The 19481-nt window shown below is 38.9% G+C and overlaps 2 protein-coding genes across 2 annotated transcripts; one reads left to right on the plus strand and one right to left on the minus strand.

Annotated features, from left to right (window-relative positions):
• Positions 1-69: 69 nt before the first annotated feature.
• On the minus strand, positions 70-6550 carry LOC135744804 (RING finger protein 222). The gene is made up of 2 exons (XM_065263147.2): positions 6475-6550; positions 70-3136 (listed from the first exon to the last, which is right to left on the minus strand). The coding sequence occupies exon 2, from the start codon at positions 2943-2945 to the stop codon at positions 2355-2357; it is 591 nt and encodes a 196-aa protein (XP_065119219.1). The 5' UTR covers positions 2946-3136; positions 6475-6550; the 3' UTR covers positions 70-2354.
• On the plus strand, positions 5708-19137 carry ndel1b (nudE neurodevelopment protein 1-like 1b). Its single transcript, XM_065243053.2, has 9 exons — positions 5708-5833; positions 7982-8076; positions 11723-11876; positions 13135-13283; positions 13377-13513; positions 13617-13787; positions 14085-14176; positions 14286-14431; positions 17834-19137. Exons 2-9 carry the CDS (start codon positions 7991-7993, stop codon positions 17922-17924), a joined length of 1026 nt encoding a protein of 341 aa, XP_065099125.2. The 5' UTR covers positions 5708-5833; positions 7982-7990; the 3' UTR covers positions 17925-19137.
• Positions 19138-19481: the final 344 nt, after the last annotated feature.

Below are 19481 nucleotides of genomic sequence, written 5' to 3' on the forward strand. Positions count from 1 at the left end.
GCTGCCTCTACATTATCCCGCTTATTACACGGCTACTTGCCACATAAGAAAAAAAACTGGACATGAATATGAATTTGAAAGATTTTATTGGCATATTTGTTTTAAATTAACATGTTTATCCTTCCGCGAAACTTTGCACAGATGCATAAAATGATCGTAATACCTTATTAAGATCCTCTGCTTCATTCTTGTCTGTCTCCATTTTTTTCTCTTTTAGCCAGTCTTTGAGAAGTTTTAATGCCCATTCTGTATTTTTGTGTATGTTTGCTTCGTAGCTGTCATGCTCTATTTTGTCAAGTTCAGTCTCAGTAAGCTCTCTGTGTCTTGTCGTTGTTAATTCTTCTATCCACTGTTTAAATGTTTAGTTTTTTCCGAACATGTTAAAATTAATGTCAAAATGTTTCATTCCTATAATTGTGGCTGTCCAGTGTTTGTCACAAGATGGCGCCAAACAGTAATCTTCTTTATTGGCGCGGAGCGATTTTAATCGTACAAGTAGTACCGGCTATGCGTTATTACTTTTGAGCAGTTATTATTTGAAACGAACCTGCAAATGTCTCAACTGACCAATCAGAATCAAGCATTCCAGAGAGCCGTGTAATAAGTAAATTTAATTAACACCAAAAAATTACTTTTCAGAAGAAACATGAAACAAATATTATTTAATACTTCAATAAAACAATGGAAAATGAAGTCTTCTGAAGCACCACCACTGAGTAAAACCATTTTCTTCTAGAAAACAAAACACTGTAAACACTTATACGAACATGTACAAAGAAGGGGCCAGATTCACAAAAATATAGACAAACGTAATAATGTTTTTAGGATAAATGAGAAGACATTGGTAAGAATGCTAAGTGCAATTCTCAAAATCTCTTAAGAAGTTCTCAGGTGTAGATTTTTTCTTAAGAATAAAATGACCAGCTTTGATTGTCACATAAAAGTAATTATTTGCTATTGAATTTAATATGGACATACTGTAACATTTGTAAGCTGTTTTCAATTGATGGAAAATAAATATTACATTATAATTATTCAGACTATTGGTGAAGTAAGGCAGTTACACTTGATCATTATTATATCAGTATAAAAATTCCTCATTAGTGAATTAATCTTTTGGAAAAAAAACAGTTTCAATTGCCATTTCTGACTTTCCAAACTACCAAATAAACGTATAAAACATTTTACCTTTTAAGATTTAAAGTCCCCGTGAAAAGTTGATCGACTTCCATATTGTGATGTCAAACGGATTATCACACAATTCAAAATATGTGTTTGGAGTGTCATGTGTGCTGCTCGTCATGTCAAAATATGTGTTCGTAGCGTCATGTGAACCATGTGCATCATGCGTCTTGTCAAAATAAGTGCCTGCTGCACACGCGTCGAATGGGTTTTTGATAAAAGTGACGCTTACATTCACAAAATACTCGCAAGAAACTCCCTTAACACTACGCTATGTTTACACATGAGATTAAGTAAGAATCTGGCAAACATGAGTGTCTCATTTGTCGTAAGCCCCTTCGAACCGTCTGCACGTGATGCATATAAGTTTACATGATGTGCCAAACACATATTTTGACATGACAAGCACATGTTGTGACGAGCATCACATTGTGCGCTCTTGAAAAAGAAATCACCTGCCTCCACTGGGAAGGAAATACATTTTTTAGTTTTTGATTAAAATTTATAAGGGCACGTAATAAAAAAACAATGAACAACACAAATAAATTATTTGTAATGATTGCTGTAATATAGAATTGTCAGTTTTAATTTCATGTGGATTTTAATTTAACTGTGAGGTTTTCTCACAGAAGAATTTTTTTAGTGAATCCGGCCCCAGATTCCAAAAGGGTTTAAATTCACATTGAGACAGCATTATACAGAAACACCCCTAATCTAATATGACTAATACATTCAGCAGAACAGGAGGTTTCAGTCCCTTTTAAGGCTGAAACTAGCTGAAGACGCTTGCTAACCTGTGTGACAAGAGTTTCTAGACAAGCGAGAGGGTGTGTGTCATTCCAAGCAATCAGTTAAAAAAAAAACATTCACCATTCTTAAACCGTGTGTGTCCATAGTAGATGTAATTGAATCCCACAATGTTTTTTCCAGGATCAGGTGACCAGCTCATCTTTGCTACTCCAAGTTTAAATGGTCAAAGTCACTTGATGAGTTGGGCTCAGATCACCTGTTTGATATGTGGTATTGTTCTCCATAAAAACATTTACTCTGAGCAGACAAAAACACACATCAGTCCTGTAAAAGTAAATAATACACTTGTCCTGCAGCAATACATTAGGTACTACATAAATAAACATCAATTAAATGGATTATATCTAACAGTGCCACACTGTTTATGCCAATAAAACCCATGGAAGTGTGGCAGCCACCAAAGCCAGTAAGGTGAAAGCGATCATTAAGATGAGAAGACAACAGGAGATTGTACAAATTCTGTGTCCATTCCTGTAGCTGTGTTGCATGGTTGAAGTTGTTCCAATGTCAATAACATCACTCTCATCCATGGGTCGGCCAGACTCACTTATGATGAACACATCAGAAGAGTCTTTAGGACAGATAAGCCTTCGTCTACAAAGTATACATGAGATCTTTCGTAGACATGTGCCGAAACAGTCGAGACCTCCGCTATGAGATATCCCAGCGTTTGTTGATAATACAGCAGTGGGCACAGATGGCACCTCCAAAGTCTTGCCAGTGTTTTTGGCTTCAGTAATTGAAGCTGTGAATCGGTGGAACCTCGTGATGAATGTGAGGTGTCTGCAGACGGGACAGATGATAATGTCCCGTTTAATAGATCCATTCAGGTTGGCGTTCAGCAGTGTTCGTACCAAGCAGTCGTGACAGAAATGGTGGCCGCAGCTCAGTGTCCTGACACTTTCTGACAGATTCTCGTAACAGACCGGGCACTCCTGAGCCTCATCATCCATATCTCCACTTTAAATAATCCCAGCTGGCTCCTTTTGGCTGTTCTGAATATGCCTGACTGCGTCGAGGTAAACAGAAGCCTGTGGAAACAGACTGCAGACTGGCGCAGGTAACAGATACTCCCATAAGATAAAACTCACACCCGTGACGCCATGAGCATTGTCATGAAAAAATGTCGCCAGACAGGATATAACTGGAATAAAAGAACCAAGAAAATAAACATTACACAAGTGTATTTATATGTCCACAGGAGTGCTGTTTTGTAGTGTTAAAGTGCTGTCTTTTTTATTGTGAGATTATTAAATACTTAAATGCTTAAATTATTTTAATGCAAAAGCAAATAAATAGATAATAAAATGCTAACTGTAAAATAATTATTTTAGTGAAATATTATAAATTATTTGGAAAGACTGAAAAAGATACATAGATAGATAGATAGATAGACAGACAGACAGACAGACAGACAGACAGACAGGCAGGCAGACAGACAGACAAATAGATAGACGGACGAACTGACTGACAGATAGATAGATAACAAATACTTTAGTGCATACTGTAAAATGCTTTATTGCAAAGACAGACAGAAAGACAGATAGATAGCACACACTTAAATACTTCTTCTAAAATACTTTAATATAAAGGACGGGCAGACAGACAGACAAATAGATAGACAGACATATAGACAGACAGATAGATAGACGGACGGACAGATAGACATACAAACACAGACGGACAGATACAAACACAAGTGGATGGACACACAGACAGACAGATAGATAGACGGATGGACAGATAGACAGACAGACAAACACAGATGGACGGGCGAGAGGGCAGATAGGTGGATGGACAGATAGACAGACACAGACGAACAGATAGATAGATAGACGAACAGACGGACGGACAGATAGACATACAAACACAGACAGACAGATACAAACACAAGTGGATGGACACACAGACAGACAGATAGATAGACGGATGGACAGATAGACAGACAGACAAACACAGATGGACGGGTGAGAGGGCAGATAGGTGGATAGACAGATAGACAGACAGACAGACAGATAGATAGACATAGACATATAGACAGACAGATAGACAGACAGACAGACAGATAGATAGATAGATAGACGGACAGATAGACATACAGACAGACATATAGACAGACACGGACAGACAAATAGATAGACAGACAAACAGAAGAACTGACTGACAGATAGATAAATAACAAATACTTCAGTGCATATTGTAAAGTACTTTATTGCAAAGACAGACGGACAGACAGACAGACAGACAGACAGACAGACAGACAGACAGATAGCACACACTTGAATACATATTGTAAAATACTTTATTGTAAAGGACGGGTGGACAGACAGACAGACAGAAAGATAGATAGATAGATAGACAAACACATACAGCGGACGGACAGACAGACAGACAGTCAAAGACAGAAAGACAGATCGATAGATGGACAAACAGACGGACGGACAGATAGACATACAGACAAACACATACAGCGGACGGACAGGCAGACAGACAGACAGTCAAAGACAGACAGACAGAAAGACAGATTGATAGATGGACGGACAGACGGACGGACAGATAGACATATAGACAAACACATATGGACGGACGGATGGACAAACAGACAGACAGGTAGATATATAGATAGATAGAAGGACATATAGACAAATAGATAGACGGACAGATAGACATACAAATACAAACGGACGGACAGACAGATAGACATACAGACAAACACATGCGGGCGGACGGACAGACAGACAGAAAGATATATAGATAGATAGATGGACATATAGACAGAGAGACAGACGGACAGATAGATATATAGACGGACAGACAGACAGACAGACAGACAGATAGATAGATAGATAGATGGACAGATGGACATACAAACACAGACAGATAGACGGACGGACAGATAGACATACAGACAAACACATGCGGGCGGACGGCCAGACAGACAGATATATATATAGATGGACATATAGACAGAGAGACAGACGGACAGATAGATATATAGACAGACAGACAGACAGACAGACAGACAGACAGACAGACAGATAGATAGATAGATGGACAGATGGACAGATAGACATACAAACACAGACAGACAGATAGACGGACGGACAGATAGACATACAGACAAACATGGGCGGGTGGGCAGATAGATGGATGGATGGATGGACAGACAGACAGACAGATAGACATGCAGGCCGGCGGAAGGATGGACAGACAGATAGGCCGGCGGAAGGACGGACGGACGGACACAGACAGACAGACAGGCAGGCCGGCGGATGGAAAGACAGACAGACAGATAGATAAAAAATAATTCAGTGCTTAGGCCTACTATAAAATACAGTATTGTAAAGAAAGACAGACATACAGAAAGACAGATAGATAAAAAGAAATACAATATTACATTAAAGTAATAAAGTAGTTTGGACAGAAAAACTGAAGAAAAACCCAACGCGCCCTCTTGTGGTGTGAGCCTACATTGTAAATCTATTTAATCAATGTATTACTATTAATATACATTTTAAGAAATCATTTAAACACGAGCTTAGGTAAATTGCTTAATAAAATAAAAATCTGTTCTTATATGATTAGTAATCTATAGCAAATCGCTTTAGTTGAGTGAATGAGAGGATTTATTTTTTATGAGACGACTGGCATGAAACACGAGAGCATGCCTTGTGACAGTTTCGCTCACGCCTCCGTGACGTCATGACGCAGTGTCGTCATCTTTACCGGAAGCTGAAGAGGGAAAATCAGTGGAGTCGCGTTGGCATTTTCATCCGCCGACTCTCGAGCGTACGGGAGGTGCCGAGTCTGTTAGCTGGTCTGAGGAATAGGACATGATAAGGTAAGATTAGGCGATTTTAAGCAGTTTACGTACGGGGTTTAAAGCGGAGATAAGGACTTAAAAACAGTGATTCATCTTGAATCGTGAACTGGCCAGTTTGTGCCGGTGTAAATTCGGTTTAACACCGGTTTCTGTCATAGTCAACATTGCTTTCGATCAATTAGTGACAGGGCGAGAAATGAGAAGTGTTTGTCGATAGGTTTTATAGTAACGTTAAATATCGGAATGATATGAGATTTTGACCCTTTAACGTTAGTCGTTAAAGGCAGTTCACATTACGATGGCCCATCGGGCAAAACATCAACCTGAAGGATTCACAACGAATTAAAACTCACAGTTACAACGAATAAAAATCACAGTTACAAGCCTAAAGAATAAAAAAAAAATGAATAGGTTGTTTTTGAATTCTGTGAGTAACCTCGGATTGAGTGATCTGTCAATTGACGTAACTGTCCTGCGTCATAACGTGCACGACAAATGAACACAACCTTTCTTACGTTTTGCACATTTTTAGAAGCCGTCAAGATTGTACATTTCTAATGTCATAACGTTAATGACAAATAACAAATGTGTCATTTCATATGCGCCTAAAGGTAAATCATTAAATGAATTTAATGTATTATTAATGACAAAATCAATACCAAAATACGTGACGTTGTACACGTTCTTGATAATACACCGTCTATGATTGATGCTTGAAAGCCATCCGCAGATTTGAAAAGTTGGCCAGCTCTCATCCTAAAATCCTTGAGGAGATGATACAGGCGGTGTGTTACTCAGCAGTTTGGTGTCTTGGATTGTGAAACTGGAATTGATGTCATCCCTACTGATCCTCTGACTTTAGGTTATGTATATCATTGCAGTAAACAGGAACTGTGGTATTGTCCTGTGGTGCGGGGACAGATGGTCTCACTGTCAGGAGTGGGTGTGGGTGAGGAACTGTATAGTAGCTTAAGACTTTATAAATGGCTACAAGTGAAATGACATCAGCTTTGACTGACCTCAGGACTACAAACAGTCCCGTTCTTCTCTATTGTAGTAAGCATGCACAGTTTTTGTATTAAATGCCTGATTTCCCTTATATTTTGGTGTCTTTGCTTCTTTGGAGGATGGTGTCATAAATATATGGCAGAACAGACTGGAGTGAGATGGATATTGCAATCACTTTCATAATGTCTAGTCTGTAATTTCCTGTCTTTGTGGGATTTTTAATAAGAAGGGTACGTTAGTAGAAAGGTTAAGAACTTTGGAGCCTGGTGACTTCTTTTTCGATGGCGCACGATGCGAAGATCGTCACAACATGTATTCAGCCATCTAGCTTATAGTTTACAGCTAATTTACGGTGGGAATCTGTGCAGTGTTTTGAACAGAAGTGCCGGGTCACACCATGTGACGCTCCTGAGATGTCTAAAATATTTCTTGCTGCTTAAAGCAAAACAGGTGCATCTGCTGCTTGTTGAGTCACTGATAGGGGTCATGTGGCCAGAATCGGAAAGTACAGTTTCTGTGCTTCTCATTATGTCAGATCTAATGACCATCATGACATATAATGACCTCCAATAAGCATTAGATAAAACTGAGGTTGGATTTCAAGTCTTAATTCTTTCATGTCGTCTGTCAAAAAAAAAAAAAAAAACTTTTAGGGGATGTGTACAAGACATTTTCAAAGTTTTTATGCCGTTTGGCTGTTCTTTTACATGATGGTGGTGGCATATTGGGGTCTTCATAACGCAACTTTTGATGACAGGTCTAAAAGTGCAAGTTTTTGATAACAACGCCTTGTCGTATAAACTAGATAATTGTGAATCTGTGAAAAAGCTGACGTCATGGACGTTTTAATTCAGTCAATAGGCATGCGTGATTATAAGCAAAACATTACAAACCTTAAACTAACTGCATCTAAAGCAGTTAAAGATTATCAAAGAACAGCATCTTGGTCTGTTCCTCACATAAGCTGTGTTGTAATAAACAATAATTTAAAGAAAAATTGTAAGGAAATAATGCTTTTTGATGTTTGGAGTCATGGCAGATGAGGACAGATGCCCCAAGCTTTCTGGGTTTGATCTGTTGTTGTTGTACAGGGACAAAACTGATTTAGGAGATGCAAATGACTCTCAGGACTGATCTGATTCCCATTGACTTTCACAGATCCCTACAATGGACACGGAGATGATGCAGAAATTCTCTTCAAAAGACGAGGAAATCGATTACTGGAAGAGTTTGTCTCTCAAATACAAGAAGAGGTAGGTCTATGACATTTCTGTGTAACAGCCATGAGGAGAACATTACAGATTATTTTAAGCAGTTTAGACACTTTCGACTCGACTTTCTACGAAATGTCTTTCGTTTTAGATCCGTATGACTATGGGCTATATGATGAGATGTTAATATTTGCACAAAAAAACACGATAGTTTTCATGCAATAGCTTTATCTGACAACAACTCCCCTATCTTTCCCTATGTCATAGCTTTTAAAGGAATAGTTCAGCAAAAAATGAAAATGACATCATAATTTACTCCCCCTCTGTGAATATGAATCTTTTTTTCAGACGAACAGAATCAGAGTTATGTTAGAAAATGTTGTGGCTGTTCCAAACTTTATAATGGCAGTAAATGGTGCTTTTGATTTAAAGCTAAAAGTAAATGTAAATCTTTACAAACTAAAATAACTAGCTTCTGGTAACGGCCGACGTGCGTTCACGAGCAAATGATGTAGCGTCTTGTCTTTCTCGTCTAATACACTACGTCCGATATCATATGCTGGAAACGCACTCTCTCGTGAAACTGATGTAGCTTACGAGACAAGAGAGACTAGACGCTACATCATTTGATTGTAAACATGCGTCGGTCCTAAGCGAAGCTTGTTAGTTTAGTTTGTAAAGTTTTAAATATACTTTTCTTTCAAAATCGCATTGATTTCCCTCAGAAGGCCTTTATTAACCACCCGGAGCCATGTGGATTACTTCTGCTAAGAACTTTTTTGGGCTTCAAATCAGAAGCACCATTTACTACTATTATAAAGCTTTGGAACAGCCAGGACATTTTCTAATACAACTCTGATTGTGTTTGTCTGAATAAAGATAATCATATACATTGAGGATGGCTTGAGGGTGAGTAAATCATGGAGTAATTTTAGTTAACCTATCCCTTAAATGTAACTTTTAGTTAGTGTGACTTGTAATAGCCAGTGATGTCTGGCATCAGTGCTTTTAAACCCGACACAACAGCGCATTTGTAATGGAAAGAAATGCAAAGTAGGTGCAAATTAGAGCTTTTTTGTGAACGTGATATAAGACTGTAATTTAGTTTGAGATTTTAACTGGCTAGGGGAACAGCAATTGTTTTTGTTCATGCCTACATTCAAAACCCTGCAGGAGATTTGAGAAAATGTTGAGAAAACACATGGAGCCTTTCATTGCAAAAGAGACCCTATAACACTGTAAATATGCTTCATAGCCCCAGCTGGTATATGTTTGGTCTTGTTTATAAGATTTGATTCTCTTTACTGTGGCACCATTTGTTTCATATTTCAATAGACTTGGTATTATTTATGTCAATAAATGCAGTTTCAGCCAAACCGATTGATCAAAACAGGATTTCAGTCACTATTCTCAGCGTTCAGGCTTTAAGACAATGTTTAAGTGTTGTTATTATTTAGCCCAGACTGTATTTTTGACCTTACCATAAGTGGAATGATACTGTCGCTGATCTAAAGCGAGCTGACAGTTGGCACAGAGTCGCCTGCTGGTTGTGTGTCTTCGTGGTGGTGGTGATTTCTGGTAGTTCCCAAGCACCGTCGCTCTCAGATCTCCCACTCTTTCAACATGTGCTCAGACTCCTGGGTGTTGTGGCTTTGGTGGAGCACAGGAAGTTCTCAAATCCAAGGAATTTCCTGCCGAGGAAGGAGCAAAACTGCTGTCATGGAAATGCTTACAGTGCCTTTAAACCCTTTAACTTGAAGGAGAGTCGAGACTTTTGTGTCGCCTTCCTGAAGTCAAATTAGCAGTACAGCAAAGTTCAAACAAGGCCGTGTTGTTTGTTTTTATCCTTTGGAAACCAGTAGGGATGCATCGATACCACTTTTTTGGAATATGAGTACGAGTACTTGCATTTCAGTACTTACCGATACCGAGTACTTAATAAAAAAAACATGATTTAAATTTACAGGTAATAGCTTTAGTCATATAATTTAACAAAAAAGGACTAGTTTTCCAGTTTGTTGTTAACCCCTTACATGCCGCTCAAACATAGACATTTCTCAAACCGTGGTATCGATTCCAGGTATCGCGGGACTTTTAACGAGTACGAGTACTTTAGAAAATGTGGTATCGAGGCCGATACCAGTATCGGTGCATCCCTAGAAACCAGCGTCTCCAAAAGGCCATGTATGTTGAAAATGTCAGCATATTTCTTGCTAGGTCTTCACTTATTGTTTGTCATACTTGGTGTAACAGTTTTTATAAACCTTACTAGTAAGCACCTGCCCAGAAACTGCATCATGGTGGCAAGAACCATAAAGTTCTTCAGAAAAGTATCTAGTTGATCCATTTAATGCTTAATTATTCTTATTAGAGAATCTTAACAAATGTTTTCCTGCTGTCATGTGAATGTTTTTAAGGTTTGTGTCTGCTATGTCAGGAAAGAAGCGAGGAGGTGACAGATTTAAGGTTCCCTCAGCACATGACAATAGTAGACTGGGGGAAATGGTCCGGGTTAAAGGCTCGCCTCCTGTCAAACTAAACAACATGGTTTCGGAAATGCTAAAAACAACCAGAGCCGTGCATGTCAGTCTGCTGAGCTCATTTCCTTCCTCCAAGTCTCCTTTATTCATTTTAGACCTGCCAGTGTCCCCTGACCTCTGACCTTCAAGGGGTCAGAGTGAACATTTGGCTCAGTTTGCCATTATGCTTGCTGATGCATGCTGCAGATTTTTAAACCTTTTCCCGGCCAATATATGAACCTGACATGATCAAATAAATAGCAGTCCTTATGAAAATGATTTTTTTTTTAGTAACCATGTGTTGATTCACATTGTTTTAACTATCCGGTTGTTAAGTGATGACGTATGAATACTGTTATAGCCATGATTTTTTTGTTATTTCTCTATGACATCTGTGAGCGGTTGGACTCGGAAGCGGCACGTGATGTCAGACTTAACAATTGGATAGACGGTTTCATCAGACACACGTTGTTGCGGTTACTTCCGGTCTTAAAATGTTTGTTTAATGGTCTGACTAGTTGAAGTCTGGAACAAATACCTTGTTGAAAATAACAAATGTTTTGGTTTCCTAAGGACAAGACGTCCATCATGGATGAGGTTTGGCAGCCTGATCTGTAGATTGCATACATTATATAGTACACATTTTACACAGTAACGTTTGCTCAGTGTAGTTTTTGATTCGCTTTAGCTATGAAATATGAACTAAGGTCATCTACTTGTTGTTTATTTTGCTTGTCATCAGAAATAAACTACTCTAAAAGGACTTTGTTGTTATTGATTCTTTGTGGAGTTTGTTCCACGAAAGCCGTTCGTTTATGTTGTTACTGCTGAATCCGTCTATAATAACCATGAGTTTTAGGCTTTTGAAATTAGCTTTGTCATAATTGAAATTGTGGGACATGCAATGGTAAGGTTACAAGAGAAATCACTTCCAGCCCTTGGACCTCCAGAGGAGATTCAATCTGAATGGACACAATCCCGAGTGACTGTAATTCATTATCTTCTATAGCACCAGCTGTCAAGGCCTAAACACTTAACCCCTGTGTTAACCCTGCATGGTGTCAATTTGCTTTGCATAGTAAACGTAATGAACGTATGGTCTGGGTCGCAGATGGTTGGTGACTTTTGACTGCAGATTGATTAGAGTCGGACGTTTCATATGTTTGCAGTTGTCATGATGCTCAAGAGGAGTTGCAGGAGTTTCAGGAAGGCAGTCGGGAGCTGGAGGCCGAGTTGGAGGCTCAGCTCGGTCAAGCGGAGCACCGCATCCGAGATCTGCAGTCTGAGAATCAGAGACTAAAGAACGAAGTGGAAACACTCAAGGTAAGATGGTCCAAAAATTTGATGTGAATTGTGTCCCTAGGTGCGTTTTTGTGACGTCAAGCCATTGATGCAATACAACAAAATTATGGAAGTCTGCATTTCGTCTCATTTATGGGAACATAGGTACTTTTTTGTTAGGATATCACTATTACCATCCATCTATATATGAAGGATTCGTTGTTTAACCAAGAACATTGCAGTGTGTTGTCCGGGCTGTCCAGGGTCTCGGTTAATCCCTAGCGTACCGTAATTGGATGTCAGGATCAAGAAGAAGAAAATAGAAAGCTAAGACTCAGCAGAAAAGTTCAAAACAATCCAGACGAAAATATCCTCAAAGTGACTTTGGCTCAGAGGACCAACGATTGCGATTTATGCTACTTATAAAAATTTTCCCATTTCTCCCCCCAAAAATTGGATTTGATTGTTCTGTGCTATCCCATAAAGCACGATCATTAAAGGTCGCATTCAGAGAAACGCTAAATTATGCTCTGCTCATTCTGGGAAATATGGGCCGCTTGTTATTTTGCTAAACCCGAAACAATGTGCTCATTTAGACTAATAAAAATGATGTGGAGAAAGTGGGTTACCTACTGTACAGGAGTGGTTGGGAGGGTTGCCATGTCCACTATTTTTATCAAACCAAATATGAAAATCAATGTCATTTTAACATTTTCTGACTTGGGTGAATAACAAAAATACACATTTGTTTTCATACAGTGAAATTAAATGGGGACCGGATCTGTCGGTCTGTTTCTATCTCTTTTTGTTGTTCAATTGGAGTATAAATTGTACACGTTTCAGGGTTTTTCGGGTGAGCCATTGCTTTAAAGGTGCAGTGTGTAAATTTTTGCGGCATCTAGTGGTGAGGTTGCGAATTGCAACCAATGGTTCAGTCCACTGCTCACCCCTCGCTTTTGAAACCTATAGAGAAGCTACGGTAGCCGCCACCAGAAAAAATAGGAGACAACTTACTAAAAAAGTTTGTCCGTTAAGGGCTTCTGTAGAAACATGGCGGCACAAAATGGTGACTTCCACGTAAGGGGACCCTCGTGTATGTAGATAAAAACGTCTCATTCTAAGGTAATAAAAACATAATGGTTCATTATAAAAAGGTCTTTAAACACCCCTGATAAAATAGTTTTGTATATTATTTAGAATTTCTGTCAAGAGATCTTTTATAAAATTACACGCTGCACCTTTAATGTTGTTGTAAGGGTTTGTGTCTCATACTGTGACGCCCCTGTGTCTCTGTCTGTAGGAGAAACTGGAGCAGCAGTATGCACAAAGCTATAAGCAGATCTCCATGCTGGAGGACGACTTGGTCCAAACGCGCGGCATAAAGGAGCAGCTGCACAAATATGTCAGGGAGCTGGAGCAGGCCAACGATGACCTGGAAAGAGCCAAGAGGTACACACACAGAGTATACAATAAGCCCGTTTTTACATTGCACAAAGATACATTTATTACCGGCGTGTTAAATTGTGTGCTGTATTTGTACAGGGCCACGATCACATCTCTGGAGGACTTTGAACAGCGGTTAAACCAGGCCATAGAGCGAAACGCCTTCCTAGAAAGTGAACTGGACGAGAAGGAGTCACTGCTGGTCTCGGTGCAAAGACTTAAAGATGAAGCAAGAGGTATAACACTTAAATATTAAGCTCATAACACGTCATGCATTTTGGCTTTGTAATGATGCAATGCAGTGCCCTACAGCAATACTAAATGTGTGTGTTGTTATAGATTTGAGACAGGAGTTGGCTGTACGAGAGAGGACGTCAGATGTTAGGATGTCGGCTCCCAGCTCGCCCACTTTAGACATTGATAAGACCGACTCGGCTGTGCAAGCCTCACTGTCCCTACCTGCTACACCTGTGGGGAAGAATATAGAGCATCCTTTTATCGGTCAGAAAGGTAAACATCCCATGTACACTTAGTGATGGACCAGCCATTATTTGCCTATATGTGACCATGTGAAAATACAATTAAAGTCATACATCCTACATTGTGTGAAAATATAACATTGGTATCTTTAATATTGACTGCGTTAATTTCATGTCAAAGATTGAAATCAAACTCCTTTTCCTCATTGAATATAAAACATAAAAAAAATTTGATCTAACTGTTAACTATCATCCTGTAGTAACATCTATTTTTATTTGTTTTATTACCATCTGTTTGATTGCCTTTGTATTTATTATATTTTCAAAGCATTAACCAATGGCTGTGGAAACTCCTCCCTCACACCATCCGCACGCATCTCAGCCCTTAACATCGTCAGTGACCTTCTACGGAAAGTCGGCGTAAGTTCTGTCCTAAGTGAATGAGACGCTCATTGTCAGAAACACAGCAGACTTCATCTACCGCTGAACGTGTACTAATGGAAAAACCTCTAATGTTTTGTAATTGCAGGCTCTGGAGTCAAAATTAGCTGCTTGTAGGAACTTTGCCAAAGATCAGGCAGCAAGGAAGAACTACGCCACTGGAAATGGAAACCTCATGAATAGCAACGCAACCAAGTTCTCGCATTCTCTCCACACTACGTATTTCGACAAAACGTAAGCGCTCAGCTTTTCTATTCTGTCTGTTTACTAGGGGTGTGACGAGATCTCGTGCGAAATGTCACAAGTTTTTTAGTGGAGGTGAAATGTCTGCATAAAATTAAGTTTGTGGCAAAACCTTTTACAGTGCATGCATTATTTTCTCTTTTACTGTGTGTGCTTTTTGTTTGGGTTTCCAGCCATGTTTGTTTGGAAACTCGTATAAAGTCTAAGGGGCTGTTTACACTTGGTATTAAGATGTGTTTTCATCCATCGGATCACAAGTGGACGAGAGAGACACATTACGTTTACACCTGGTATTTAAATCCGTCTCTTTTGTCCACTTTTGACCACTTCTGTCCTGAATACTGTGAGGGGGCGGTCCGTGAGACGGTGGGCGAGTCTCTCTGCTGTCATTCAAACACGAGCGGGAGTAATTATGAGTTTATATGGACGCAAACTAATATTATGTCGGTGTCCACTGCTTGTTTAGCAAGTATACATGCTGCACAGTGTTTTGTATGTGTGTATTTAACCCGCAGTAGTTTTATCAATGAAAGGCTAAAAATAGCGCTGTTCACCGTATCTTCACGCCAGAATTCAAAAAAAGACGTAAAACTTGTGTTTAATACCTCAGATTAGATAAATGGGCGGAGAGAAGGCGGTCGCGTGTTGCTGTTCGAACACATTCAACCACATTGCGTTCCGCAGCTCCAAAGTGATCCGATCGAAAATGGTTTCGACTACCTCTGAATGTGGTTGAAAGTGGTCGAAAGTGGACGCGTTCAAAACATTTTGAACACCGTTTACACCTGGCATTAACGTCGTCCACTTGTGATCCGATCGACGAAAACGCATGTTAATGCCAAGTGTAAACAGCCTCTAGGGCGCGTTGCGTTTGTTGTTCATTCACATGTTTAGTGTCTCAGTAGATTAAACATCACTCTGGGTTTATATGATTTAAAGGAGCATTTCACCTGTAGAAACATTAATCTTTATTGAAAGTGTGTCATATTTGTAGTCAAAATGTAAAATACATTTAGAATTTGGTGCCTATTTGACAGAGAAAAGGGGTGTTTGAAGTCTCACGCCCTCAACAAAGATATTGCACTTCCTTCTTTCAATGATGCAAAATGATGATTTTTACATCATTGAAAGAAGGAAGTGCAACACTGAAATCTGTATTTCTCCTGTCTCAGCGGCAACTGAGGAAATGTTGAATGACCATTCAAAAACATGACTGGGGTTCTAACTATACAAAGTTTAATGCAAATGGGTGAAGTGTCCCTTTAAAGTCTGCATGTTATTTCTCAAGAATGACAGTGGCTGTATCAATTCTTTTGTAAAGAATTAGACCAATATTAAAGATTTATATGCATTTAAACATTGTTTTGCCAAAAAATAATAATGTTAAAGTAAAAACAATAATCACGAGTCTGCTGGCGCCCTCTGCAGGCATGTGTTATAATACACAGAGCTGGGTTAGGGCGCACTCACATTATCCAAACCAAACCACGCTCATGCATGTTTGACCCCCAAAGCCTGGTTTGTTTTACTAGTGTGATCACTCTGTTCCGCACCGCCGCCGGGTTGCAGAGGTGGGCCGGAGTGCGGTTCAAAAGGTGAAGACGTCAGCTGCGCGACCACTCACCTTCATCTGCCTCCGTAAAAACCTTTTGATGCGCGCAGCGGGGTTACGTGAATGTCCGAGCTGCGCACGTGACAGATCAACTAAGCAATATGATGACATGTGAGAGGGCTGTCTGTAATCGCGCACCAAACGACTCCGAATAAAAAACACAGACTTATCATTACGGTGGGATCCAGTGTTAAGAGAGAGCTTTACTTCCTGCTTTTTCAAAACAATCGCATCTTAATGACCAAAGCGCACCCGGACTCGGATCGATAAAAAGTACAGCGTGAGTGCGTGCACCTGGGGGAGTAGGGAGGGGTGACAATCGCGCTGGGGCATGGTTTGGTTTGGATAATGTGAGTGCGCCCTTAGTGCTGGACAAAGATTAATCGCATACAAAAAAAATTGTGCATATTTTATGAGTGTGTGCTGTCTGTAATTATTATGTATATATAAATACACACTAGGGGTGTCTGGCGAGATTTCTTGTAAAGGTGAATTGCTGGCCGTTTCTCAAATAAAAGACTGCATCCTTCGGAGGTTGCATTTTTAAACTGCATTTACTTCATAAAGACTGTCTTATTAGAGAATATTAACAATTATAAAGTTTACAAATTATTCAGTTAATCGCAACTTGTAATATGCTCACGACATGCGAATGTAATGTTCAGATAATTAACTGAAATAACCCTTGATGACGTATGCAGCCTGCATATGCGACCTCCGGAGGATGCAGCTTTCTGTTAGATCCTTTTACTGTGCAACCCTATATTTATATTTATTTATTTATATTTATATTTATTTATTTATATTTATATTTATTTATTTATATTTATTTATATTTGTATATATTCTATATTATATAAATAAAAAATATGATAAATAAAAAAAACACACATACATATATTAATTTCAGAAATGTTGAGAAATGTTAATAATATATATATATATTTCTGAAGTTGTGTGTGTGTGGTTAATAATTACCCTTTTAATTAAAAACAAACTTACTTTTTTATGCGATTAATCTAGATTAATCTAGGTCCAGCACTATTTATTACTTTTTGTTTATGTTTAATAAAACCATGTTTTACTTGCTTTTGTTACTTTGAATCAATTATTATTGAATCATCATCATTATTTTAAGTCATTTTAAAGGTTATTGCTCATTACCAAAATATCAAATGACTTCATTATCAATTACCAAAATAATTGTTAGGGACAGCCCTAGATTAGTTAAACCATTTCAAAATTATGTGATTTCAGTTTTCCTTTTATGTATTTTATCATTGAGGATTTCTTGTGTAAAAAAGTGTAAAAATCTCATTCCAATCCTGTGTCTCATCTCATGGAGTAAGTGTCTCATCACACCCCTACTGTTCGCTAACCAGAAAGTCCAATTAACTGACTACTTAATGTCTACATAAAAAATCATATCAAAGGTTGAAATCAATGATTAAAATCAAATGTTGATGCGCCTAATATTCGACCATTTACCTAAATGCAATTAGGGTTGCAAAATTCCAGGAATTTTGTAAATGTTCCATTAATTAATTACATGGGAACAAATGGGAATTGTGGCAAACTGATGAGGACGAGTCGGATGTCGAGGAAGCTAATGGTTGTATGTAATACAGTTTGTATAGATTAAAAAATTCCATAAATTCCCTAACTTTCTGAAGTTTGCGACCCTTAATGCAATGCAAGTCACTTTGGAAAAAGAATCAGCTGAAGTATTGCATTCATCTATGCTTTGTCATTGATCGATTTCTTATCAATGTTTTTCACAGGAATATGAACGGACTTGACCCCGGCGCCCTGACCACCCTGGCTTCCCCGCGGACCATGTCTCCTCCCGGCATGCTCCCGCTCAGCGTGTGAGAGACGTTTCTAGCTACCTCCACACAATCCCGACACATTATGGAAACAGAGAGGACACTTGAAAGAGTGTGTATGTGTGCGCGAGTATGTGTGTGGTGTGTGAGAGAGAGAGAGAATGCTGAGAATGCCGTGCCTCCAGCGTGTCTGACAGATGCATGTCAGGTGCGAGGGTCCGTTCCTGTAACCGTGTGGTTCAGCTGATCTCCGTTCTGCAGATCAGCATTTCTCGGTTTTATCCTCACTTGAAGCCAGCAAAATGACACAGGTCTGCTTCAGACCACAGCTTCTGCGCGAGTGGTTTTTAGTGTGTTGCACAATGAAGATGAACGAAAAAGGGATTTGGTTTAAGGGAAACATCACTGTATGTTTAACAATGCAAATGATTGTTTGTGTGTTGTATGTGTATATTTGAGGCATGAAGGGAGATCCCTCATCCTTGATTTACTGGATTAGAGATTCACCTTTATTCAGGCACAGTACTCGGTTGTAATATGGAGGGCGGGATAGTGCTGGAGTTAGATAATGGTATATAGCATAAAAACATCAATCATCTTTAACAGAGCTATTATGAATAAATAAACAACTGGGTTGGTTTGTTTTAGGGCTTCCGCTTTGTCCAATCCAAGTTTCCAAGACCGATCTACGGTATTTCTGCTAAGCTGCACTTTCATAGTTGCAACGGTTTTGATGACATCACCTTCCATTGACCGAACCACTAATACTGTTTTATTTGTTGAACTGTACTAAATCAGCATCTGTGCAATGTGGTCATGCTTGCACAATTTGTCAGTGGTCATATGAACCTCATTTCTATCCCATGTGCCTCTGAATCTGCCTGTGAGTTTGATATTCACTCTTTATTTATTTCACATGAAATGGAAGCAGACTTGTGTTTTTCCACAGTGTTTAAGTTCAGTATATTTACGTTGTATTTTAAGAGCACTTGCTGGAGTTCATTTACATTTGATTTCACAGTTATCATGCACTTTTTGTTATGTTTATTATTATGTATATAGATCTGCATTGCCCAGTCTGTACAGTAGATACCTAAATCGGGTCAATGAGCCATTTAATTTATTTCAGAGTCTTTATGGCATGTTTTGACAAGGAGTGACTTTTACATACTGTGCTTTGGTTTAAAATCATATATCGAGATGTAAAATCGGTTGTCTGATATGTGCAAATAAATAAAAGGAAAAAGTGTGAAGTTAAAGAGTTTGTAATACATGATTTAAAGCAATCTAATATTTCAGATGATGATTCTTTCTCAATGAATTACGGTGAACTGCCGCTACATCCAAAAGCCAGAGGGCGCTCTCGTACAGAAACTCAGTATGAGCTGCAGACGAAGAACCATACACACGCAGCTCCAGGAAATGGCTTAAGGATATATTTATATTGCTGTTCTTCGAACATTTTCAGGTATTTTCATGATAAAAAAAGATTAAAGAATATAATATGTTTGATGTTATAAACGACTCAAACTAATAGTGATTTCAGATCGAAAAGGACTTACTGATCAAAAGCCGTATTACATGAAATAGCTGTGCATAATAT

The sequence above is a fragment of the Paramisgurnus dabryanus genome, chromosome 3 (assembly GCF_030506205.2).
Source record: "Paramisgurnus dabryanus chromosome 3, PD_genome_1.1, whole genome shotgun sequence".
NCBI classification, from domain to species: Eukaryota; Metazoa; Chordata; class Actinopteri; order Cypriniformes; family Cobitidae; genus Paramisgurnus; species Paramisgurnus dabryanus.

Bases quoted from the DNA above. Each gene is read 5' to 3' on its own strand.
- LOC135744804 (XM_065263147.2), bottom strand. From the start codon at position 2,945: ATGGATGATGAGGCTCAGGAGTGCCCGGTCTGTTACGAGAATCTGTCA.
- ndel1b (XM_065243053.2), top strand. From the start codon at position 7,991: ATGGACACGGAGATGATGCAGAAATTCTCTTCAAAAGACGAGGAAATC. The intron at 11,877-13,134 runs GTAAGATGGTCC...CTCTGTCTGTAG, and splicing joins ACGAAGTGGAAACACTCAAG to GAGAAACTGGAGCAGCAGTA. The intron at 13,514-13,616 runs GTATAACACTTA...GTGTTGTTATAG, and splicing joins ACTTAAAGATGAAGCAAGAG to ATTTGAGACAGGAGTTGGCT.